This window comes from Dendrobates tinctorius, unplaced genomic scaffold, assembly GCF_039654945.1.
Source record: "Dendrobates tinctorius isolate UK_male_01 unplaced genomic scaffold, ASM3965494v1 ptg000065l, whole genome shotgun sequence".
Lineage (NCBI taxonomy): Eukaryota > Metazoa > Chordata > Amphibia > Anura > Dendrobatidae > Dendrobates > Dendrobates tinctorius.
The window spans coordinates 3,928,946-3,953,459 of NW_027361733.1; the positions used below are offsets into that span (position 1 = coordinate 3,928,946).

General features: G+C 49.6%; 1 protein-coding gene across 1 annotated transcript in view; it reads right to left on the reverse strand.

Moving 5' to 3' along the window:
- ARFGEF2 (ARF guanine nucleotide exchange factor 2) overlaps nucleotides 1-24,514 on the reverse strand; it is a 124,974-nt gene that overhangs the window by 57,109 nt on the left and 43,351 nt on the right. Inside the window, exons 16-23 of the mRNA XM_073580533.1 lie at nucleotides 23,929-24,134; nucleotides 23,732-23,816; nucleotides 23,485-23,656; nucleotides 6,089-6,240; nucleotides 5,887-6,015; nucleotides 5,628-5,786; nucleotides 5,388-5,535; nucleotides 5,214-5,313 (exon numbers count right to left, since the gene is read on the reverse strand). Of these exons, the coding sequence (XP_073436634.1) occupies nucleotides 5,214-5,313; nucleotides 5,388-5,535; nucleotides 5,628-5,786; nucleotides 5,887-6,015; nucleotides 6,089-6,240; nucleotides 23,485-23,656; nucleotides 23,732-23,816; nucleotides 23,929-24,134 (1,151 nt within the window). The remainder of the gene's footprint in view (nucleotides 1-5,213; nucleotides 5,314-5,387; nucleotides 5,536-5,627; nucleotides 5,787-5,886; nucleotides 6,016-6,088; nucleotides 6,241-23,484; nucleotides 23,657-23,731; nucleotides 23,817-23,928; nucleotides 24,135-24,514) is intronic.

Below are 24,514 nucleotides of genomic sequence, written 5' to 3' on the forward strand. Positions count from 1 at the left end.
GATTAGACTCACACCAGCCAAAATAGGCCTTCCAGGCTCGACAATAGACCCTGGAAGAGGATGGCCTCCTAGCCTGGATCATTGTATTAATGACTCTGAAATGGTCAGAAAATCCCGGGATTAATGGTCCGAAAATCCCGCTGCTCTCAGTATCGTGGTTTCAACGGCCATGCCGTCCAATTGAGCAACCGAGAATTCAGGTGGTAAAATGGCCCCTGAGCCAGGAGATCTGGTCTGTCGGGGAGTCTCCAGGGGGTGCCTGCGAGAAGATTGATAATTTCTGCAAACCAGGCCCTCCTGGGCCAGTACGGCGCAATCAATATGACCGGCACCCCTTCCGCCTTGATCTTCTTTACCAGTCTGGGCAGGAGAGGAAAGGGAGGGAACAGGTAAAGGGAGTCTGAACTGTGTCCAGGGAATGACCAGCACATCGACCCCTATTGCTAGAGGATCGCTATATCTTGAGACAAACTGTTGAACCCTTCTGTTCTGTTGCGATGCCAGGAGGTCCACATCTGGAGTCCTCCATAGCTGGCACATCTGACGGAACATGGCCTGGTGTAAGGACCATTCTCCTGCCGCGAGCCCCGCCCGACTGGGGAAGTCGGCGGCTGTGTGGTCTGTGCCGGGAATGAAAACTGCCGAAATTGCGGTTTCTGCCCAGTTGAAGATTCTGGATACCACGGCCAGTGCCCTGGGACTTCTGGTTCCCCCTTGGTGATTGATGCATGCCACCGCCGTGGCATTGTCCGTTTGAATCCGAACTGGCTGGTTGTTGAGGTATCTTTCCCAATGTAAAAGTGCTAGGAAGACTGCCCTCAGTTCTAGAATGTTGATTGATAGTGAGGATTCTTGCCTCGACCATCGTCCCTGGACCATCAGGTGACGGAATACCGCACCCCAGTCCAGGGGACTGGCATCTGTAGTTACTACCTGACAATGGACAGGGGAAAAGGACATCCCAGATGAACGAGGGTGGAGGTCAGCCACTACTTGAGGGACTCCCTGGTCTGAACGGAAGGGAGGAAGGGAATTTCAACAGAGAACGAATTCCCTGCTGGAGGGTAATCCACTTTCTTTCTGGGAGAAAGACCCTCGAGCGGCGGGTGTTGATTACCATTCCTAAGAATTCTAGGCGTTGTGTTGGCGTTAGGTGATATTTCTCCCTGTTTATGATCCAACCAAACCGGGACAGCGTGTTTAAAACTACCACTAGATTTTCCTGAGCGAAGGAGGGCGACTTGTCGAGATATGGTACCAATATTATGCCTCTGACCCTTACTACAGCTATCACCGCTGCCATAATCTTTGTGAAAATTCTGGGGGCTGTTGCCAGCCCAAATGGCAGGGCCACAAACTGAAAATGCTGCTTTTGGACAGTGAAACGCAGAAACATCTGATGTCCCTGAAAAATGGGGACGTGTAGATAGGCGTTCCGGATGTCAAAAGGAAATAGAAATTCCTGATCCTCCATAGACGTAATTACTGACCGAATCGATTCCATCCTGAAATGGCGTAAGCGGACCCATCTTGTTTAGCCTTTTGAGGTCTAGTATGGGATGAACTGAGCCATCCTTTTTTGGCATCACAAACAGGTTTGAGTAAAAGCAGGCAAAACGTTCCTGCTCGGGAACGGGGACGATTACTCCTGCATTGAGGAGTCGATTGCTGTAGAAAACCTTGAGCCCTAGCAGTGTCCTTTGGTGGTTGCGATAGAAAGAAGCGATCTCGCGGAAGCACGTTGAAGTCTATCTTGCATCCTGTCGATACTACCTCCTTTACCAAGATATGTTCTACTGTACTCCGCCAAATATCGCTGAAGAGGAGAAGGCGGCCTAGTCTGGGAGAGGTACTGGAAAAGGAGATGGACTCCCTGCTGGAGTCAGGCTGAAGTGGCTCTGCCCGGCCCTGACCTGGCAGTTCTGCTGTTGGAACTGCGGGAATGCCATGAAGGGGTGGCCCGAAAAGATACCTTCCTCCTATCTCTTGGTGCTTGCGACCTCTGTGGGCCCTAAGCATAAGTGCCTGTCGCTTGGGTATGGCGAAAGGGCTGAGCCCTACGTTTGAAAACATATCTTTGAGGCTTGGCCTGAGGGAGAAGGAAGCGTGTACCCCCCCTTGAATCCTTAATGATTTGATCTAACATTGACCCAAAGAGCCGAATGCCCTGAAACGGCAGATTGGTCAGTGATTTCTCTGAGGACAAATCAGCCTGCCAAGCCTTTAGCCAGACCGTCCGCCAGACGGCTACCACGTTACTGGATGCTTGAGTTGCGCAAGACACGGCATCCAGGGCTGCTGATACCATATACCTCCCGGCATGGGTGATGTGATCTGCGAATTCCACCAGTTCCGCTGGTGGTGCCCCGGCCATTATGCCCTGTCTAAGCTGTTTGGCCCATTCTGTAACAGACTTAGCTACCCAAGCTGAGGCGAAGGCCGGACACAATGTGGCGGCTGTTGCCTCAAAGGCGGATTTTGTCAGGGATTCTATCCTCCTATCATTGGGATCATTTAGGGCTGCCCCACTGGCGGGTGGGAGGACTGTATTGGTAGCGAGTCTGGACACTGGTGGATCCACCGAAGGGGCGGCGGTCCAGTTGGCGGTGAGATCTGGAGGGAAGGGATACGACTTCCTCTCTGAAATCGCCTGGTTGTGTTTTCCCTTTCCCTGGCTAACACTTCCTCAATATCCTTGTGGGAGGTGAAAACCCTAGAGGGGGACCTATGACGCTTAAATGAAAAAGCCTGATCATTAGGTTTTGATGTGGCGACCCCAATGTTAAAAGGTCTCATTGACGGTGGCAAAGAGGCCCTGAACCATATCCTTGACCTGGGACTGTTCCGGCCCGTACTCAGAACCCTCCTCTGAGTGTGTCTCCGATAATGCCTCGCCTGATTCCGGGGATGAGGACCGGGAGGAGGCAGACGGCCAGAGGAATTCTGGCGGTGAGACGGAGTGAGAAGGGGAACTGGGTTGATGGTCCTGTCTAAACCTTTTTACGGCCTCTAGAAGGCCCAAAAGGAGCTCTGACAGGCAAAATGGGGGGGCTACACCTGCTCTCTATCGTAGGTGACACCGTAGGTCTACTGCAATCTGAGCAGAGTGGCGAGGACTGACTTGAAGGAGGCCTTACATTGCATTTGGTACATAGAAAATATTTGACCAAGGTCACTGAAGCGGATGAGGAGGAGCGGGACTGCTCTCCCTTGGACATACTGACAGGTTTTACCTGGTGCCGACCGTCGGGGGTAGAAAGTGGAGTGAGGGAGCAACCTGTAGTGCAGTAATCACATACCCACGACCTGTGTGCCCGCCGCAGCTGCCACTTGAAGGCTGATGAGGGGGAGAGAGGGAGGTGAACAGCCCTGCCTGGAAACCTTATGAAATCGTCGCCCGGAAGCGGTGGGCGGGGCCCTGCTCTGGCCTCCTGGAGCACCAAGATGGCGCTAGTACAGGAAGAGGAAGCCGGGGGCGGAGCCTGCCGGAAGCCGGAATCTAGCGTTGGCCTTACTGGGCTCCTACTGGAACCTAGGGCCATAACGCCGCCACGGGAAGAGGCTGGAACCGTGCTGCACCGTGTGCTTGAGAGTAAGTGTTGGCTCATAACAGAAGTATAGAGCCCTGGGCTGTAAGACCGAGTGCTGATTTCAGAGGTCAGATTCAGCCAGAGCGGCTGGTAAGTGGGTTATACAACGCTGCAGCCTCTTACCTCCAGTTCACCCTGTAACAGGGGTCGGTTATATGCATGAAAAGATTGCTGTCCCAAACCTTATCTGCAGGGTGTCTCTCTCGATCATCAGGCTCTGGTGGGCGAGTGATGGGAGACGAAGGTCAGGACCAGGAGCTGCCACATGAACATGAGTCCTGTGTTAGGGTCCTGCCCGTGGGATTCATGAGGATACATACTCATGATCCCGGTGTGGGAGTACAGATTTAGCAGCTCTACTCTGTATCCCTCCATGGTTACCTGAAAAGGAATGATGCACATTGAGGTAGGCATGGGTCTGCGAGAGACCCCTGTCCACCTCCTGCTGACACTAAGCAAAACTGATTGTCCTACAGCCTGTCAAAGGGGTGTATACTGCGGAGGCGGAGTTAACATTTTTTTAATGCATAGTGTCAATCTCCGAGTGACAGCAGCACACACCCACGGTTTCTGTGTCCCCCAATGAGACGAAAGAGAAATGGCGTCTGGCTGTGGGAGGAGCCTGAATGCGCAAATATTTTGCGCTCTATGTGGCCAGAGGGATATGCAGAGGCACGCTGCGGTGAAGAAAAAAAAAGGAGGCGTAGGTGAGGGGAGCGAGATTGGCTGACCAGCGGGGGGCCTCGCTCTGTGGAAGGCCGAGAATGAAGCCGGGGACTAAATTTACACTCTGGAGCCGCAGGGGGAAGGAGGATGGCGCGGAGGACGCTGCGGGATGCCTCTGGACACCACCGGTAACCATAGGGTACTATTGCTTGCACACCTCTGGGCCACTGAGACAACATCTGGGGACATCAGGCACCGATTCAGTCTTCCTACCCCTAGGCGACCAGCTACGGAGGGCGGGCAGCGCAGGGGGGTATTGGCAAGGACTAATCCGCATCTTCGGTCCTGTGGATACCCCAAACGCGCTTGAAGTGTTAGGAGGCATGGGGTTCTGCCTGGTAGACACAAGAGGGTACAGTAGTGATGCATTCCCACACTGTGCTCCCGGTCTCTAGGGGGGAGAGTGGAGAGAGCTGTTACACTCCGTCGCCCCAATCCCAAGCTGGAACTGAAAAACAGACATCATTAATAAAAAAAAACAACAAAAACCCAAAGGTAGATACGGGGATGAGAGCAGCCCGTGTCCACCTCCTACTGACAGTAAGCTAAAACTGATTAGCTTTCTGCCAGTTGGTGGGTATATACTGCTGGGGAGGAGCTAACTTTTTTATGCATAGTGTCACCCTCTTAGTGGCAGCAGCATACACCCATGGTTTCCAGTGTCCCCCAATGAAGCGAGAGAGAAAAAATCTGATTGAAAAAAAGAATACAGGACAGGAAACAGCCTTCCTATACTGCTGTACACGATGGACCGTGGCAGTAAATAAAGAGACTGTGGGGAAAACATGAAGACCTGGCAATGGATACTGAAAATGAGACTACTGAAGGGTAACAACAGCCGGTGGGATAAAGACGGAACCAATGAGAGCGTCTATAGAAGATCTAATGGATCCTCACCTGTCCACAGCAACAACAACACTCTGTGAACTGGTCTCTCCAACAGATTCCTGGAGGCTTGCCATTTGTTTCTTGTCAACCCCACCGCTGACCAATGTGCCTACAAGAGAGTGAGTATGAGAATAATGGAGAATCAGGACCCTCTCTCCCACAGCCCAAGGGAGATATACTCACTAAGTCCAAGGCCCATGAACTCCTCCCCTCCAGTCGTGTAGCTCTTAATAATACCTTCTCGCTCCCGGCCACCAGCAGAGATGTAGCGCGTTTTAACTCCGGTACCAATTAGCTGAGCCAGTTCTAACTGACTGATGCATTTCAGAACCTAAAACAACGCACACATGACTCTGAACACAACTATCCCCAATCTGAAGAGCAGGACAAGTGTTATCATGCAGGAATTCTCCCAGAACTAACCTCGTGCCAGGAGTTGCCCAGGTAGTTGCCATCAGTATGAGCTACGGTGATTAGAGTCTTGATCGTGTCGATGTTCTTCTGCTTCATTTCTGTGATACTTGAGCTGGCGGTCAGCAGAGAGAAGCGAGCTAAGGCCTGGACATATGCATCTCTTTCCAGCTTCCCAGAAAAAAGGAAACCAATTCAGATGCAAGAAAGGTTGAATAGCCCAAACTATACTACCACTTATAACAGAGAGGACATATGCAGGACCACTCACCTGCATGCCAAAGATACTGGAGATTCTGATTGCACAGCGGATCCCCTCTAAACACAGGTTAGTTACTTCATTATCATCACAGTCCTGGAGACCGATGCTGTAAGCAGCAAGAAGCGGTGTCCACACGAGCTGCAGGAAATGCCAGACATCAGACAGAATTCTTACCGGCTCTACTGACAAGCATTAAGTCTAGTTCACTTACCTTAAACATGGGCCTGACGTGGTCCAGGTGGGTGGCACTGGTGAATGGCGCTTTGGCATGGCTCACAGCTTCCATAAGGGCCTTGGCTGTTTTCGCCATTTGTTCCATTTCCATATTGTACAACAATCGACGCTCCTTCTCGCTAGCTACACCTGAGCACAAAAACATGAGATCCAGACACTTTTTTTGAGGGGGCTGTCACAGTTATTCCACAAATTACTGCTTACAACCAGCCTCTGTGTCATGTCTGAGAGGTTAATGACATCACTGATTATAATGGTAAGTTAATTATACTGACAACCCAACCTGTATATCATATCTGAGCGGTTGTCACAACCCCACCCCATTACGGCCATTGCTGGTATAAGTGTTATAGAATGGCGCTGTGATCAGACAAAATCCACACTGATTACACTACAGTAATAACTATTAATCTATTACTGTTGACAAACAGCCCGGTACATCGTGTTTGAGAGGTTGTGACAGCCATTTCCAGAGCTTGACATCATTAAATGGAAGCTGCCATTAGATTCACTACCCCGACCATGAGAGGCATTAAATCAGTGATTGCAACCAGGTGTATTTTTTCTCTGAAACGCTCTGATGTTTTAGAGAAACCATGGTTTGAAAGGTCCATCGTAGACTATAGTCATAGACCTGACTAGCCCAATGACATTGAAGTCCAGCTTAATCTTCCCCCACTCCGATTGAGATGTCTCACCCTATGTACAAACATGTGGCAACAGAAAAAGACCTGTCAAACAAACCAAGCTGGGAAGGGAGAAGCTAGACTGTGATCGGACCAGTTAGGTCTCCCCTTATAGTCCCCAGCCAACTTTTCAAGCTATATTTTCTCTGAAAAACATCAATGTTTCAGAGAAAACATACCCTGCTGTAGTCACTAAGCCTGCCCCTGATTCATGCTAACCGTGCGTCGGGCAGCATGTATCAGAGTTATAAATATAAATGGGGATTTTTGTGTACTCACCGTAAAATCCTTTTCTACGAGCCAATCATTGGGGGACACAGAGACAGTGGGTGTTATGCTGCTGGCTACTAGGAGGACACTAAGTAAAACAGAAAAAAAGTTACAACTCCCCTGCAGTATACACCCTCTCGCTGGCTGAGATTTCTCCAGTTCGGTGAAAAAAGCAGTAGGAGCATAAACAGTCAACAATAACCATAACTATGTCAAAACCTAAGAATGCTACAGTGAGCCAATAGGCTAAACAGGGTGGGTGCTGTGTCCCCCAATGATTGGCTCGGAGAAAAGGATTTTACGGTGAGTACACAAAAATCCCTATTTCTCCTACGCTTCACTGGGGGACACAGACAGTGGGACGTCCTAAAGCAGTCCCTGGGTGGAGAGCATACATCTGCTAATACCCCATGTACCACTGAGTCAACACTGAGGTACTGATGATTGTAGGCTGCATCTGCCGAGAGCTGCATCCGCAGAGGCCTGAGAATGAATTAGGCAATGTTTGTAAAAGTATGCAGGCTGGACCAAGTCGCAGCCTTGCGGACAGGCCTGAGAATGAATTTGGCAATGTTTTGCAAAAGTATGCAGACTGGACCAAGTCGCAGCCTTGCGGACAGGCCTGAGAATGAATTTGGCAATGTTTTGTAAAAGTATGCAGATTGGACCAAGTCGCAGCCTTGCAGACCTGTTCTGCCGAGGCCTGGTGTCGAATGGCCCAAGAGGCGCCCACTGACCGGGTAGAGTGCGCCTTAATCCCCGCTGGGACAGACGCGTTCCTGACACTGTAGGATTCCTGAATCGCCAAGCGAATCCACCTGGCTAGCGTTGCTTTTGACGCGGCTTGACCCTTCCTATGCCCCTCTGGAAGCATGAACAGGGGATCTGACTTGTGGAAGGGAGCCGTCCGCGAGATGTACAGTCTCAGCGCCCTAACCACATCCAGGGTGTGGAGGGCCTTCTCAATGCGATGGACTGGCGCCGGACAAAGGAAGGTAAAGCAATTTCCTTGTTGAGATGGAAAGAGGAGACAACCTTGGGCAGGAAGGACGGGGACGTCCTGATGAAAATTCAGGAACGGAGAACGGCAGGACAGGGCTGCCAATTCCGAAACTCATCTGACTGACGTAATTGCCACTAGAAAGACCACCTTCCAAGAGAGGACGGTCAGTGACACGTCCTGCAGCGGTTCGAAAGGAGCCTCCTGTAAGGCCTTCTATAAGGAGGCGCCACATAGGAAACTCCCTGAATGAACGTCTTGACCTGAAGTTTGGTGGCAATTTTGCATTGGAAAAGCACTAACGATGCCGAAATTCAACCTTTGAGCGAGCTAAGCGCAAGGCCTGATTTTAATCCGCATTGAAGGAATTCCAATATGGCCAGAATGGAAAACACCAGAGGTGATCGACCATGATCCTTGCACCACGAAAAGAAGGTTTTCCAAGTGCGGTGATAGGTGCGCATGGACACAGGCTTCCTAGCACTAATCATGGTGGAAATCATGTCGTGAGAGAACCCAGCCTGTACTAAAATCCAGGATTCAACGGCCACACCGTGAAAGATAGGGCCCCGGATTTCTGGTGGTAAATCGGGCCCTGCGAGAGTAGCTCCATGCGATCTGGAAGTCGCCAGGGGACATCAGTGACTAGTTGTATTAGTTCTGCATACCATGCTCAGCGCGGCCAATCTGACGCGACTAGGATCACTGGAACTCCCTCCGCTCTGAGCTTCTTGATGACCCTCAGAAGCAAGGTAAGAGGGGGGAAGATGTACGGGAGCCGGAACCAGTGCCATGGCAGAACTAGGGCCATGGCGAGATCGGGCAAAGAACCGAGGAACCTTGTTGTTTAGTCTTGAGGCCATGAGATCCACATCCGGAGTCCCCCAACGATGACAAATCTGCTGAAAGACTTCCGCATGAAGAGATCACTCTCCCGAGGCAATGCCTTGGCGACTGAGAAAATATGCCGCTCAATTTTCTACGCCCGGGATGTGGATTGCTGACATGGGCGAATGGTTGGTCTCGGCCCAATGGAGGATGTGACTCACTTCGTGCATGGCCATCCTGCTCCGGGTACCTCCCTGGCGGTTGATATACGCCACAGCCGTGGCGTTGTGGGATTGGATCCTGATGGGGTGATCTGCGAGGAGATGGTAGAAACTCCGTAGAGCTAGTCTGATCGCTCGTATCGCCAAAATGTTGATGGGGAGACGAGACTCTCGGGTTGACCAACAACCCTGTGCCATGTGGTGGCGAAAGACCGCAACCCAGCCGAGAAGACTTGCGTCGGTGGTTACTAACAACCATCTTACTGGGAGAAAAGACCTCCCTTGATTCAGGGAGGACCTCAGTGTCCACCACCTGAGGGCTTGCTGACCCGCAGGGACAGAAGGATCCAACGGTCCAGGGAGAACGGGTTCTTGTCTCAAGCTAACAGCAACGCATGTTGTAAGGGACGGAGGTGGAACTGTGCAAATGGAACTGCTTCCATAGCTACCACCATCTTTCCGAGAACTTTCATGCTGAAACGAATGGAGTGAGAAACCGGTCGGGAAAGAGTCCGCGCTGCCTGTTGTAATGCTTGGGTCTTTTCTGGAGGGAGAATGACCAACCTGCAGGAAGTGTCCAAGACCATTTCTAAAAAGGAAGTCTGCCGAGCCGGTTTTGGGAAAGACTTTTCAAAGTTTATCTTCCACCCCAGGTGAGAAAGTGTATTCACTGTTATATCCATGGATTCCTCGCAGGCTGGAAGGGACGGACCCTTGATGAGCAGGTCGTCCAGATACGGTAACACCACCACTCCCCGAGAGTGGAGAATGGCCATGACAGCCGCCATGACCTTGGTAAAGACCCTGGGGCGGTGGCGAGTCCGAAGGGCAAGGCAACGAACTGGAAGTGTTCCTCATGAATTGCAAAACGTAGGAACTGCTGGTGGAAGAGACAACTGATCGGAGAGATTCTATTTAGAATCGCCGTACCTTGACAAACTTATTTAACAGTCTGAGATCCAGAATGGGTCTCATCGTCCCGTCCTTTTTTGGAACCACAAAAAGGTTTGAATAAAATCCCCTGAACCTCTCGTGATGAGGGATCGGAATGAAGACTCCGTCCCTTAGAGCCTGAACAGCCCGAAGGAAGGCTCTTTTCTCTTTCCTGGGGGGAGAAGAGGGTAAAAACAGAGTTGGAGGGGAAGAAGAAAATTCTATCTTGTATCCGGAGGACACCAGCTCCCTGATCCACTTGTCGTGGACGACCGCAAGCCAGGTGTGGATGAAGGAAAGTAGGCGACCGCCAACTTTGTCGGTGTCCGCCGGATACCGCAACAAGTCATTGGGTGGATCTATGAGATCTGGCTCCCCTAGATCTAGAAGCCCTAAGCCTGTGTTTCCAAGAGCGGTTAGGTCTGTATGAGACCTGGGAGCCTCTGTCTCCACGCGGGGACCGACCTGATCCGGAAGAGAAGGTAGAGGAGGACCAACTGGAATTGTTGCGAAAAGATCGAAAATGCGTTGTCTGTTGGTTGCGAAACGGCCGAACAGCCTTTTGTTGAGGAAGGAATTAACTTTTTCCCCCGGTAGTATCAGAAATGAGCTGGTCCAGTTTCGCTCCAAAAAGACGACCCATTTGAAAGGGGAGATAAGTCAACGATCTTTTAGATGTGGCATCCGCCCGCCAGCCGCGGAGCCATAAGGCTCTTCTAATGGAGATCGCATTAGCGGCAGTTTGAGCCGCGCAATTGGTGGCATCAAAAGAAGCATCTACTACAAAGTCCGCTGCATGAATTATCTGCCTGGCGACAGTGGTTGCCTCCGGAGGAAGATTGGTGCCCTGGAAGGAAGTAATCAAGACTTCTGCCCAAGGGGCCATTGCCTTAGTGACCCAAATTGCCGTGAAAGATGGAAAAAGCGCTGCTCCTGAAGCTTCAAAAAACTGAACGGAGGGGTTTCTGACTGAGGAACCCTCAGAAACAGAAAGGGAGCGTTTTAGAAGCAAGACGCGATACAGGAGGGTCCACGGAAGGGGACTGTAACCAATCCTTCATTAGGTCTGGAGCAAAAACAGGATTTTTGGGTTGCTTACCGTAAAATCTGTTTCTCGGAGCCTTCATTGGGGGACACAGAGACCATGGGTGTACGCTGCTGCCACTAGGAGGCTGACACTATGCACAAAAAAAGGGTTAGCGCCTCCTCCGCAGTGTACACCCCACCGACCGGCAGGAAATTCCTCAGTTAGTGAGAAAGCAGTAGGAGAAGTAACAGAATAGATTGAAAAACAGGACAACTCAACTGTAAATAACCAACAAACATAAGAACAGGAGTTGCAGAACATGGGAGGGTGCTGTGTCCCCCAATGAAGGCTCCGAGAAACAGATTTTACGGTAAGCAACCCAAAAATCCTGTTTTCTCGTTCGCCTTATTGGGGGACACAGAGACCATGGGACGTCCTAAAGCAGTCCCTGGGGCGGGAAAGCAAACTTCCATCAGGCCTGCGGACTCACCACCACTGCCTGCAGAATCCTTGCACCTAGGCTGGCATCCACCGAAGCGTAGGTGTGGACCTTGTAGAATTTCACAAATGTGAACCGATGACCAGGTTGCAGCTTTACAAGCTGCAGCGCGGAAGCTCTGTGGCGCACCGTCCAGGAGGTACCCACTGCCCGGGTAGAGTGAGCTCTAATTCCCGGAGGGGTCAATCGATGTATGACCCGGTAGGCCTCCAAAATTGCCGATCTGATCCAGCGAGCAATAGTAGCTTTGGAGGCCGGCTGACCTCTCTGCACCCCATCTGGAAGGATGAAGAGAGAGTCTGTCTTCTGCAAAGAAGTCGTCCTAGCTAGGTAGACCTTCATCGCCCTGACCAAGTCCAGCTTGTTCAAGGAGCGGTCCCGAGGACGAGCTGGACCCGGACAAAAGGACGGGAGAACAGTATCCTCATTCAGGTGGAAAGTGGACAGCACTTTAAGAAGGAAAGCGGGCGGAGGCCGCAGAACTACCTTGTCCTAGAGGAGTACCAAGAAAGGAGAGCGGCAAGAGAGGGCCGCCAATTCCGACACGCGCCGGATGGAGATGATGGCCACTAGGAAGGCTACTTTCCATGAAAGGAGGGATAGGGGAAAGTTCCCTGAGAGGTTCAAAGGGAGGACCTTGCAGAGCCTCAAGAACCAGATTAAGATCCCAAGGATCTACGGGCGCTCGGTAAGGAGGAGCCGTATGAGCCACTCCTTGAAGGAAGGTTTTGACCTGAGGACGGGAGGCCAACGTCTTCTGAAATAAAATGGACAGCGCCGAAACTTGACCTTTTAAAGAGCTGAGGGCAAGGCCTGCATCACGCCCTGCCTGAAGAAACGCCAGGACAGAAGGGAGCGAAAAATGTATGGGCAGAATGTCGGTGAACTCGCACCAAGTGAAATAGGCCTTCCAGGTACGGTAATAAACTTTGGAAGACGATGGCTTTCTGGCCCGGATCATAGTATGAATAACTCGATCCGAAAAGCCTGATCGTTTCAAAACCTCGGTTTCAACAGCCACGCCGTTAAATTGAGTGGCCGAGAATTGGAGTGGCAAATCGGACCTTGAGACAGCAGATCTGCCCTGTCTGGAAGCTTCCAGGGGGCGTCCGCGAGAAGGTTGACGATGTCCGTGAACCAAGCCCTTCTGGGCCAATTCGGGGCGATGAGTGACTGGAATTCCTTCCGCCTTGATTTTCTTCAACAGCCTGGGAAGAAGAGGCAGAGGAGGGAATAGGTAGGGGAGCTTGAACTGCGACCAAGGAATGGCCAGAGCGCTGGCGCCCACTGCGAGAGGATCTCGAGCCCTGGATACAAACTTTCCTGTTGAGGCGAGAAGCTAGCAGGTCTACGTCCGGGGTTCCCCAACGACGGCAAAGCTGAAGAAATACCTCCGGACTCCGTGTCCCCCCCTGGCGGTTGACATATGCCACCGCTGTGGCATTGTCTGTCTGAATCCAGATAGGCAGGCTCTTGAGAAGCCTCTCCCAGTGAACAAGAGACAGATAAATCGCTCGTATCTCGAGGACGTTGATCGGCAGAGCCGACTCCTGAATCGACCATCGACCCTGAACAGTGTGACTGCGGAACACTGCCCCCGGCCGAGGAGGCTGGCATCCATTGTCACAATCTGCCAGTGAATGGGAAGGAATGGCCGCCCTAGGGAGATGAGAGGAGACATCAGCCACCAATTGAGGGACTGCTTGACCCGGTATGAAAGACGAAATGGGCGGTCCAGGGAAAGAACAGACCTGTTCCACCGAGACAGTATGGCGTGTTGGAGGGGTCTGGAGTGAAATTGGGCAAAGGGAACCGCCTCTGTCGCTGCCACCATCTTTCCCAGGACTTTCATGGTTGTCCGGAGAGATGGAAGTCGTAAGATATGCAGCGCTCGCACATCCCGCTGCAGGGAGCAAATCTTTTCTTGTGGGAGAAAACCTTCGATAGACGATTGCTGAACAATAGACCCAGAAACACAAGACGTTGTGTCGGAAAAAGGCAGGACTTCCTTTTGTTGATGAGCCACCCGAAATTGGACAGGGTGTCGGGGACGATGCTAAGACTTTGGTGAGCTTGATGAAAGGATGGAGCTTCGATCAGAATGTCGTCGAGGTACGGAAAAAGAACGAGACCTTTGATTCTCAACAAGGCCATCAACGCTGCCATGATCTTCGCAAATACTCGGTGCGGTGGCGAGATCGAACGGCAGTGCAACGAATTGGTAATGTTCCTGGCGAATCGCAGGAATTTCTGATGGCCGGAGAATATGGGAACATGTAGATAGGCATCTTCAATGTCTATTTAACACATGAACTCCTGCGTCTCTATGGAAGCGATTACCGACCAGAGACTCCATTCGGAAATGACGCAGTCGGACTGTCTTGTTGAGTAACTTGAGGTCCAAGATGGGGCGAACTGTACCGCCTTTTTTTGGTACCACAAACAGGTTTGAGTAAAACCCTGTTAACCGTTCTGACGCGGGGACGGGCACGATCACTCCAGAAGTGAGGAGAGAGGCGATGGACGCAAAGAACCCCGGAACTAAGGCAGGATCTTTTGGAGGTTGGGACTCGAAGAAACGATCCCGGGGACGAGAAATGAACTCCATCTTGTATCCTGATGATACCACCTCCCTGACCCAAGCGTCCTCTACTGAGGCAAGCCAGCCGTCTCTGAAGAAAAGACGTCGACCTCCCAATTGGGAAGGACTCTCGGGGGTTCGTTGATAGTCATGCTGATGTGGACTGTCCAGATCTGGATCCGGAGGATCTGCCCTGGGAGGAGTGAGATCGCCAGGAGGGAGTGGGTCTGAAAGACGCCTTTTTTCTATCCTGGCGTACCTGCATTTTCTGTTGGTTAGAGAAGTTGTCTGCCGTATTGAAACGGTGGAATGTCCGAAAGGGCCGAAACTGACGTTTTAGCGGAGGTCTGCGAGGCTTGGACTGAGGGAGGAGGGAACTCGTGCCTCCAGTGGCGTCCTTAATAATCTGATCCATCTGGGATCCGAAGAGACGCGCTCCCTGAAAAGGCAGATTGGTAAGAGACTTATCTGAATTCAAATCCGCCTGCCAAGCCTTGAGCCAAATTGTACGTCGGATTGCCACAACGCTGCTTGACGCCTGAACTGCGCAAGACGCGGCATCCAAGGAGGCAGAGAGCAGATAATCCCCTGCATGGGAGATCTGGTTGGCCAGTTCGGACAATTGCTCTGGTTGGGCCTTACCTAGGATGCCCTTGCAGAGATCCTCTGCCCAAGTGGCTATGGCCTTCGCTAACCAAGAGGAAGCGAAGGCTGGGATTAGCACCGCTGCAGCCGCTTCGTATGCTTTGCTAAGGATTCTATAATCCTATCATTCGAATCCTTTAGTGACGCCACACCTGAAATCGGGAGGACCGTGCTGTTAGACAGTCTGGACACGGGTGCGTCTACCGAGGGGGAAGCAGACCAGTTGTTGGTGAGCTCTTTGGCAAACGGGTACAGCACGCCGAGGCGCTTCCCTCTTTGAAGGCGCCTGGTCGGATTTTCGCTTTCCCTGGTAAGGATCTTGCCAAACTCAGAGTGGGAGGCGAAGACCCTGGAAGGTGTTTCTGCCCGTCTGAACGAAACCTACTGTTCTGAGGATTTCGCAGGGGAGTCTGAGATTTCGAAGGTGTGGTTAATCGCAGCAATGAGGTTCTGTACCGTAACCTTCATGTCCGCGTCCAGCTCTAAGATCCCTTCGGATGACACATCCGAGAACGCTTCACCTAACTCGGGTCAGGAGGCACGGGAGGGCGACTGCTGGGAAGGACTATGTGGGGATGTGAGGCCAGGAGGGGATCCCGGCCGGAGATCCTGTCTGGGCCTTTGCGGCTTCTGCTGGCTGGCTCAGATGGAGCTTCATGTGACCTGCTGGACCCTGCAGAAGTGTCCAGGGGCAACTTATCAAGGACGGCTACTATGGACTGAGACACCCTGGTGAGGCCTGCCACAGATTGTGAAAGAGACGAGGCCCAACCAGGAATGGGGGGGTTCGCTTTCACGTGGCGCAATAGGTGGCTCCTGGACGGAGTCATGCTGAATGGGATTGCTGCAGTCCAGGCAGAGGGGTGGGGGCAGGAGGACGGCCACGCTCAGACTTAGAGATAGGATAATGAAGGAGAAAAGAAGAAACCTGCGGAAATGCTGGAAGGTTGGGGGACAGAAGGCAGAGAAGGGTGTCAGTCTGCAGTTGCAGAGCTACTCACGATGCGGTGTCCCCAAAGGTGCTGATACACGGCTCGTCTGAAGATGCAGGGCCCCAGCAGAGGAGAACGTGGAATCCCTCTGTGTCCGGCTGACATGCTGATAAAATGGCGGCAGCCTGAGGGAACCAGGATAAACGCGCGCCTTCAAACGAAGATAGGCGGAGCTAGCTGCTGAGGCAAAGAGGGTACCGCCCGCTTCCCACCGAAGGCTCTGAGAGATGGTGGGTGGTCCTAGAACGGGCGGGAGAGAAGCCCGCCTATGAGAGAGAGAGCGGGGGGCGTGGCCGCGACGTCAGACAAGGCCCGAAATGAAGCCGGGGACTAAAATTAATGGCGACGGCCGCCTGTCAGCGCGGGGCGGCACGGAGGTCTCGCAGCGTCGCCGCGGCCACCTCCCTACCTATCACCTGGATCCCCTGCCGAACGCCGAAGAAAGAAGGAGGTGGAGAAGCATAGAACAAGGCCCGCGCAACAGCCGGGGCCCGTACGAATGCGGCGGCCGCCGGGAGGCGCGGACGGCGCAGAGACTCCACAGTACTCCCTCGGTGACCGCTCCCAAGAATCCTGAAACCGCCAGGGGGCCGCGTCTTGGACTGCATACTCGCCTCCGTTTGCAATAAAGGTACCGGATATATCCCACGCTGTCTGCGTCTTTGTGGTATCCGCGCCTCATCCGACCGACAGGCTCTGGTAGGCGAGTGGGTGGAAGGCGGGGGGGCGAGGACTCTCCTGATCGCTGGCACGCACCCGTGCTAAGCTGTGGTCCCGCCACTGAGAGCTATGAGGATACGGGGTGGCAGTACACGCCGTACTCATAGTCTCTTGTGGGAGTACAGTAGTGACCATTCACACTGTATCCCTCCGGAAACCTGAAAAGGAACGACGCACATCGAGGTAGATATGGGTCTAATGAAAGACCCGTGTCCACCTCCTACTGACACTAAGCTAAACTGAGGAATTCCTGCCGGTCGGTCGGGTGTACACTGCGGAGGAGGAGCTAACCCTTTTTTTGTGCATAGTGTCAGCCTCCTAGTGGCAGCAGCGTACACCCATGGTCTCTGTGTCCCCCAATAAGGCGAACGAGAAAGGGTATTTAGCCTGAGTAGACTATTGCCCTGTGAACCGCTTATGTGGCCGATCCCTATGTTTCTGGACAATTTCCTTAAACACCGGATGGCTGGTAAATAACCTGTGCACACGCTTGGTTTTCTTAAATGAGATAGGGTGTGCTGGAGCGGGAATATTTTCCTCATCCAACTTCAGAATCCTGTTTACTGATTCTATAAGAGAATCAAGCGACTCTTGATCAGTTGGGGGATTCTGAGGGGCTGCCGTGTCAGATTCGAATTCAGAGTCGTGCTCGCTGTGTACCTCAGGAGAAGGAGAGCGAGAGACAGGAGTCGCCGATGCTGAGGCGAGAACGTGACTAGGGGACGCGACATGGGTCCGCTTTCTAGAGACCTGACCATCCCTTGAACGAGTATGGCCCCTGCTGGTGGACGGTTCCCGGCCGACGCCAGAGCCCTCCTCGAGAGGCAAGGACGCTTTCTGACTTAAAGAGTCCTCCCGGAGGGAGAATATAGCCTGGGTCAGAGATTCCACTGACCGTGACAGGGATGCAGCCCACTCAGGGGCCCTAAACGCAGGAGGCCCGTCAGCAGCGGCAGCGAGGGACGTTGGAGCGCAGGCCGGGGTGCAGTCCGTGCATAACGGATTAGTCTATGCACTGGGTAAGGCAGACTTGCAAGTGGTACACACGGTAAAAAACGCAGTGTGCTTCTTAGCCCGTTTAGCCTCCTTAGATTGAGACATAGCGCTCCTGAAAGGGTTAACGGCAGAGTCTGTCTGCAGTTGCCGGGAATGTGCCGGGAAGGGGTTAAGCTTTAGTCTGAGGGCAGATGCAGCTTACCCACGGTCCTGTGCTGTGTCCCCCGGGAGGAAAGCAGTGGCCCTGTGGTGTCACCCGGTATCCGGCTGTCCAGAGCAGGCATAGCGCTCCTGAAAGGGTTAACGGCAGCTGAAGGTAAAAGACATGGCCCCCGAGATTAGAATTGCGCGACTCATAAGTAATGAGAGGCGCCAAGAGGAGGGGGCGGCAACGTTAGCGCGGGCGGCGCTATTCAAATTGCGGCCTAGTAGGCCAGAAAAGCCGGGGACTAAATTTTTGGCCTACTCGAGCGCCAAGAGCGGGGGGGGGGGGCTCTGCGATGGGGCACCGCTTCTCCCGGGGGCCAGGACCTGACCCCATACCTCCAGTCCAGTGCTCAGCGGGCCGCGCTGTCCGGGGTCATCCATGCAGGTCTTCTCATCCTCCTGGCTGTTCTTAAAGGAGTTCTTAAAGGGGTATGCTCAATCGATCCTCCCTATGGCAGGGGGATGGAAGGCTATGGGGCTGACTCAGGGCATTCGGAAGCACTGTTCCAGTCTTCTCCATTGCACTCCATGCGCTTGCCCTCGTATCCGCGGATTATCGGGACCGTAAGGATCATCGCCAGAGGAATCAGCCCCAATCGTCTCAGGAAAGTGTACAGGGAGGTATACTCCGCGTGCTTGCCTGTTGTTGGTTCAGGGGAGAGCGGGCCGCAGAAAGGAACCGTCGCCCCCTTCACTTCGTTAATTAAAAAATAAAAATTTACAGAAAAATCAAATAAAAACGGTGGGGTCTGAAACCAGACCCAAGTGCCTCCTACAGACACTAAGCAAGAACTGGGGAAATCTCAGCCAGCGATAGGGTGTATACTGCAGGGGAGGAGCTAACTTTTTTTTCTAGAGAAAGGAAAAAAGATTATAGTCAGCTCACCCTTCTGTGAAGTCTTCATTAGACAGCTGGCACTCAGCACGGTTCCATAAAACAAACGTACTTGGAGAGAAAAAAAAAAAAAAAAAAAACCAGCGAGAAAGTCGCAGTCTAAAAGATAACCTTTAATCCATTAGGTTAAAACATGAATGGCACAGGATAGCCGGGCATAAGAAAAAACACTTCAAAAACAGATGACGCGTTTCGACTTAGCAGTCTTCATCAAGATCTATGTTTTGATTGCAAAGCGTGTGAATATATGCCAGTAAGTCAAACATAATTGGTCAGACAATCAGCATCATTTGTATAGTAAATACACCATAGTTACTAAAAACCAAAGAAAAAAAAAAAAAAAAATTATATTAAAATGACATATAAGGAAAACAATATATAAACAAAGAAAAAAGAAAAAAATTCAAGCAAATTTAATCAATTACAATATTTTATCAAATCCTGTCTGTAATTCAAGCCTGACGGTGTTTAATGTGAAAATCCAAAAGGATTCTCTGTTGAACAGCTTGCGTTTATGATTGCCTCCTCTCAAAGGTTTGTGAACTTTCTCTATAGCATTGAATCTGAAAGAGTTAACACTGCCTTTATGATGTGTTAGGAAATGCTTTGAAGCTGCAGGTGGAGCGATAGCATTAGAATTAACCGCATCGGCTAAATGTCTCCTGATATGGATTTTGAGAGGACATGTGGCACAACCTACAGTGGGGCAAAAAAGTATTTAGTCAGTCAGCAATAGTGCAAGTTCCACCACTTAAAAAGATGAGAGGTGTCTGTAATTTACATCATAGGTAGACCTCAATCAACTATGGGAGACAAACTGAGAAAAAAAAAATCCAGAAAATCACATTGTCTGTTTTTTTTTTCATTTTATTTGCATATTATGGTGGAAAATAAGTATTTGCTCAGAAACAAAATTTCATCTCAATACTTTGTGATATATCCTTTGTTGGCAATGACAGAGGTCAAACGTTTTCTGTAAGTCTTCACAAGGTTGCCACACACTGTTGTTGGTATGTTGGCCCATTCCTCCATGCAGATCTCCTCTAGAGCAGTGATGTTTTTGGCTTTTCGCTTGGCAACACGGACTTTCAACTCCCTCCAAAGGTTTTCTATAGGGTTGAGATCTGGAGACTGGCTAGGCCACTCAGGACCTTGAAATGCTTCTTACGAAGCCACTCCTTCGTTGCCCTGGCGGTGTGCTTTGGATCATTGTCATGTTGAAAGACCCAGCCACGTTTCATATTAAATGCCCTTGCTGATGGAAGGAGGTTTGCACTCAAAATCTCACGATACATGGCCCCATTCATTCTTTCATGTACCCGGATCAGTCGTCCTGGCCCCTTTGCAGAGAAACAGCCCCAAAGCATGATGTTTCCACCACCATGCTTTACAGTAGGTATGGTGTTTGATGGATGCAACTCAGTATTCTTTTTCTTCCAAACACGACAAGTTGTGTTTCTACCAAACAGTTCCAGTTTGGTTTCATCAGACCATAGGACATTCTCCCAAAACTCCTCTGGATCATCCAAATGCTCTCTAGGAAACTTCAGACGGGCCCGGACATGTACAGGCTTAAGCAGTGGGACACGTCTGGCACTGCAGGATCTGAGTCCATGGTGGCGTAGTGTGTTACTTATGGTAGGCCTTGTTACATTGGTCCCAGCTCTCTGCAGTTCATTCACTAGGTCCCCCCGCGTGGTTCTGGGATTTTTGCTCACCGTTCTTGTGATCATTCTGACCCCACGGGGTGGGATTTTGCATGGAGCACCAGATCGAGGGAGATTATCAGTGGTCTTGTATGTCTTCCATTTTCTAATTATTGCTCCCACAGTTGATTTCTTCACTCCAAGCTGGTTGGCTATTGCAGATTCAGTCTTCCCAGCCTGGTGCAGGGCTACAATTTTGTTTCTGGTGTCCTTTGACAGCTCTTTGGTCTTCATCATAGTGGAGTTTGGAGTCAGACTGTTTGAGGGTGTGCACAGGTGTCTTTTTATACTGATAACAAGTTTAAACAGGTGCCATTACTACAGGTAATGAGTGGAGGAAAGAGGAGACTTAAAGAAGAAGTTACAGGTCTGTGAGAGCCAGAAATCTTGATTGCTTGTTTCTGACCAAATACTTATTTTCCACCATAATATGCAAATAAAATGAAAAAATAACAGACAATGTGATTTTCTGGATTTTTTTTTTCTCAGTTTGTCTCCCATAGTTGAGGTCTACCTATGATGTAAATTACAGACGCCTCTCATCTTTTTAAGTGGTGGAACTTGCACTATTGCTGACTGACTAAATACTTTTTTGCCCCACTGTATGTATTGTAGCTTGCAAGTAATGCACTCTATTTGGTAAATAACAAAAGATGTGTTACAATTAACATTATTATTTATTTGTATAACACCATTAAGGCTATGTGCACACGTAGCGTTTTAAAACGCTCACTAAAGACCGGACTCCTTCCCAGAAATAGCGCGTTTTTTTCCCGCGCGATTTCACCGCGAATTTACCGCGATTATGTTCGCGATTTTGCCGCGATTTTCGCGTGCGTTATTCAAGCACTTTCCAAGCGATTTGAAGCATCGCTTGGAAAGTGATTGACAGGTTGGTCACACTCGTCAAACATAGTGTTTGACAAGTGTGACCAGGTTTTTACTATTGAGGCCGCCTATGCGGCATCAATAGTAAAAGATAGGATGTTAAAATGCTAAAAAAAATTAAAAAAAATCGGGGTATAATTTACCTTCCGGCGTCCCGCGCTGCCATCCCGGGCCTCAGCGTTCCCAGTAATGCCTTGCGAGACCTGTGATGACGTAGTCTCGCATTGCTATAGCGATCTCGCGAGACCGCTAGAGTCACGCGAGACTACGTCATCATAGGACCTTGCCGCAAGGCATTACTGGGAACACTAGGCCGGGAATGCAGCGCGGGACACCGGAAGGTAGATATACCCGATTTTTTATTTTTTATTCTTTTTTTTTTACAGGGGTATGGTACCCAGGACCTGGAGGACAGTCTCCTCTCCTCCACACCGTGGGTACCAACCGCACATGAGACGCTTAACTTCCCGCATGGTGGGCATAGCCACATGCGGGAAGTAAGCGATTCTCATGCATTCCTATGGGTGCGGAATCGCGGCAATTCTTTGAGATTCCGCACAAAAGAATGAGCATGCTGCGATTTTTTCCGCGATGCGATTCCGCTGCGGAAAAAAGCGCAGCATTAGCACAGCATGTGCGGAATACCATAGGAATGCATGGGGGGCGTTCTGTACACGATTTTTAAGCGTTTTCGCGCCGAAAATCGCGGCAAAAACGCTTAAAAATCGCTACGTGTGCACACAGCCTAATTCCATGGTGCTGTACATGAGAAGGGGGGTTACATACAAACATAACCCTTAATATAAAAAACTGAAGAATCCTGCGCTGAAAAGAATTTCTCTGTCTTCCGTGCACACTTCCATGCTTTACATATATTTGCACCACATTTTTAAAAATCCCTTCAGGTTCAACCAATTGTTTTGAGAAGGAAATTTTTCAGGATCTATGAAAACACTAGGAGATAATAATGAACCTAATGTAGGTGCTTTTATTTGGGACAAACCGCACAGGGTTTTTTTAAAACCTCTCAATTTGTTATCTTGATTTAAGAGAGGTAAATATTTTTTGATGAGAGAGACCATATTTTTGTATTGAGAACTATAATTTGTTGCAAAGTGACACCAGAAAAACCTACTGCATTTGTTGGTTTCAGTTTTTTTTTGTTTGTTTTTTAAAAGACTTTCTCTTTTCATATTAATAACTATTTCTAGCCCGAATTAAATCCTTTTCTGGATAACCTCTTCTGATTAATTTGTTGCAAGTTTTATTTGATTCCTCTAAAAAAGTGGAGAAGTCACTACAATTACGTCTCAGCCTTATTAATTCTCCATAAGGAATATTTTTTACAACATCTTTAGGATGACAAGAGCTTGCCATGAGAGTGGAATTACTTGCTGTGGGTTTGTAAAAAGGAGAGATATTCACTAAGTGTTTGTCAATAACTGCAGACAAAGTCAAATCCAAAAAATTGATAGAAAAATCATGAAAAAAAATGTAAATTTTAAATTAAACCCATTATCATTGATATAATTGATAAACTCCTTTGCTTCCTCCTGTGTACCCCCCCACACCAATAGGTCATCTATATAACGGCCATACCATATAATTTTGGTACTGTAAGGATTGTCATCATTATATAGGAATATTTCCTCCCAGTGGGCCATAACAATGTTTATGGTGTGTTTACTATTCAAATGATGCCGATAGTCTGACCAATTATGTTTGACTTCCTGGCATATATTCACATGCTTTGCAATCAGAACATAGATCTTGATGAAGACTGCTAAGTCAAAACGCGTCATCTGTTTTTGAAGTGTTTTTTCCTATGCCCGGCTATCCTGTGCCATTCATGTTTTAACCTAATGGATTAAAGGTTATGTTTTAGACTGCAACTTTCTCGCTGTTTTTTTTTTTTTCCTAACTTTTTTTCTGGTTTACTTAGTGTCCTCCTAGTGGCAAGCAGCATAACACCCACTGTCTGTGTCCCCCAAAGAGAAAAGTAATTTAATTAATTACATCACCAGAAAGGAGATCCACCTTATACTACAATTGTCAGCAACTGGGTGCGGAGCTGAGACATCACTGAATATAATTGTGATATAAATACGGTGTGATCAGACGTGAGATCCACACATCTTATACTACAGCAACATCTATTACTGTTAACAACTAACCAGCCTCTATATCATGTCTGAGAGGTTGTCACAGACCCACCCCGTCACCACAGCAGGGCAGCACAATGGATGTAATACAGCGTGAACAGTGTATGTAATAATTACTTTGTTTACTACATTTGTTTGCAATGGTATATTCCTTAGTCTCCTTCATCGCAATCTTTTTATCTTCAATCTCGTCAAAAATGGCGGAGAGATATTCCTCTGGAAGATCCTTGCTGTCATTTATCCCTCGGTTCATTTTAATATATTGTTCTTTTGTCATTTTATTTTTCACCTGTAAATAAAGGATTGTCAGCTCAGAGGTCATGCCAGAAAATAGACTGAATAGATTCTTGTAAGTGAAGCTTACCTGTGGACTGTGAAGATCAGTGGTCAGCATGATAATGGAGTAGGCCAGGACATAGGCTGTGTCCGCACTGGCAAACAACGTCTGTCTGCAAGGGGAGAAAACAATAGAAGGTCTCAGTCGCCATAGCAGGGCACATCTTATATTTTAGGTTTTCATTAAAGCAGCCGATCCTGAGGATGAAGTGACTACGACCTTACCCCTGATTACACTCCAGGTATCTTGCTGCAAATTTCTCCATAAGTCGGTCAATTTTCTGGGCTTCCCCTGGCAGACGGAAGCCTTCAAGGAACAGGCGTAGAGCAGACACAAAATCCTTGTCGCAGAAGTCCAACTGGTCCACGTAAGCGTACATCACTTCTCTGTTAAAGCGGTTATTTTCTCCAAGAAATTCCCCAATCATGGTCTGAGTCAGAAGAAAGGTAAAAGCTAGACTTAGCAATTACGCTGAGTTGTCAGGAGTCAGCGACGTGGCTGCTTTACAGATTTGCCCCTGACCATCTCGCTGTACAAGAGTCAGGTGCTTTTGTTCTCAATATTGATGTGGGTCACAAATACCAGACCCTCATCGATTATAAGATATAGCAATTGATAAGGTGTCATCAGAATAGTGGACAACCCCTTTAAAAGGCGACCCTCCTACAGGGTTACAATGTCGACTAAAATAAAAAAATTATGCCGTTGGGATTCATTAAAAATGTTGCGCTGTTTGGCTTTTACAGGATCTTTATCCTGCAGATAGAATAAGCTTACTGACATTCTCAGTTTGACAGCTTGTAACTTCTA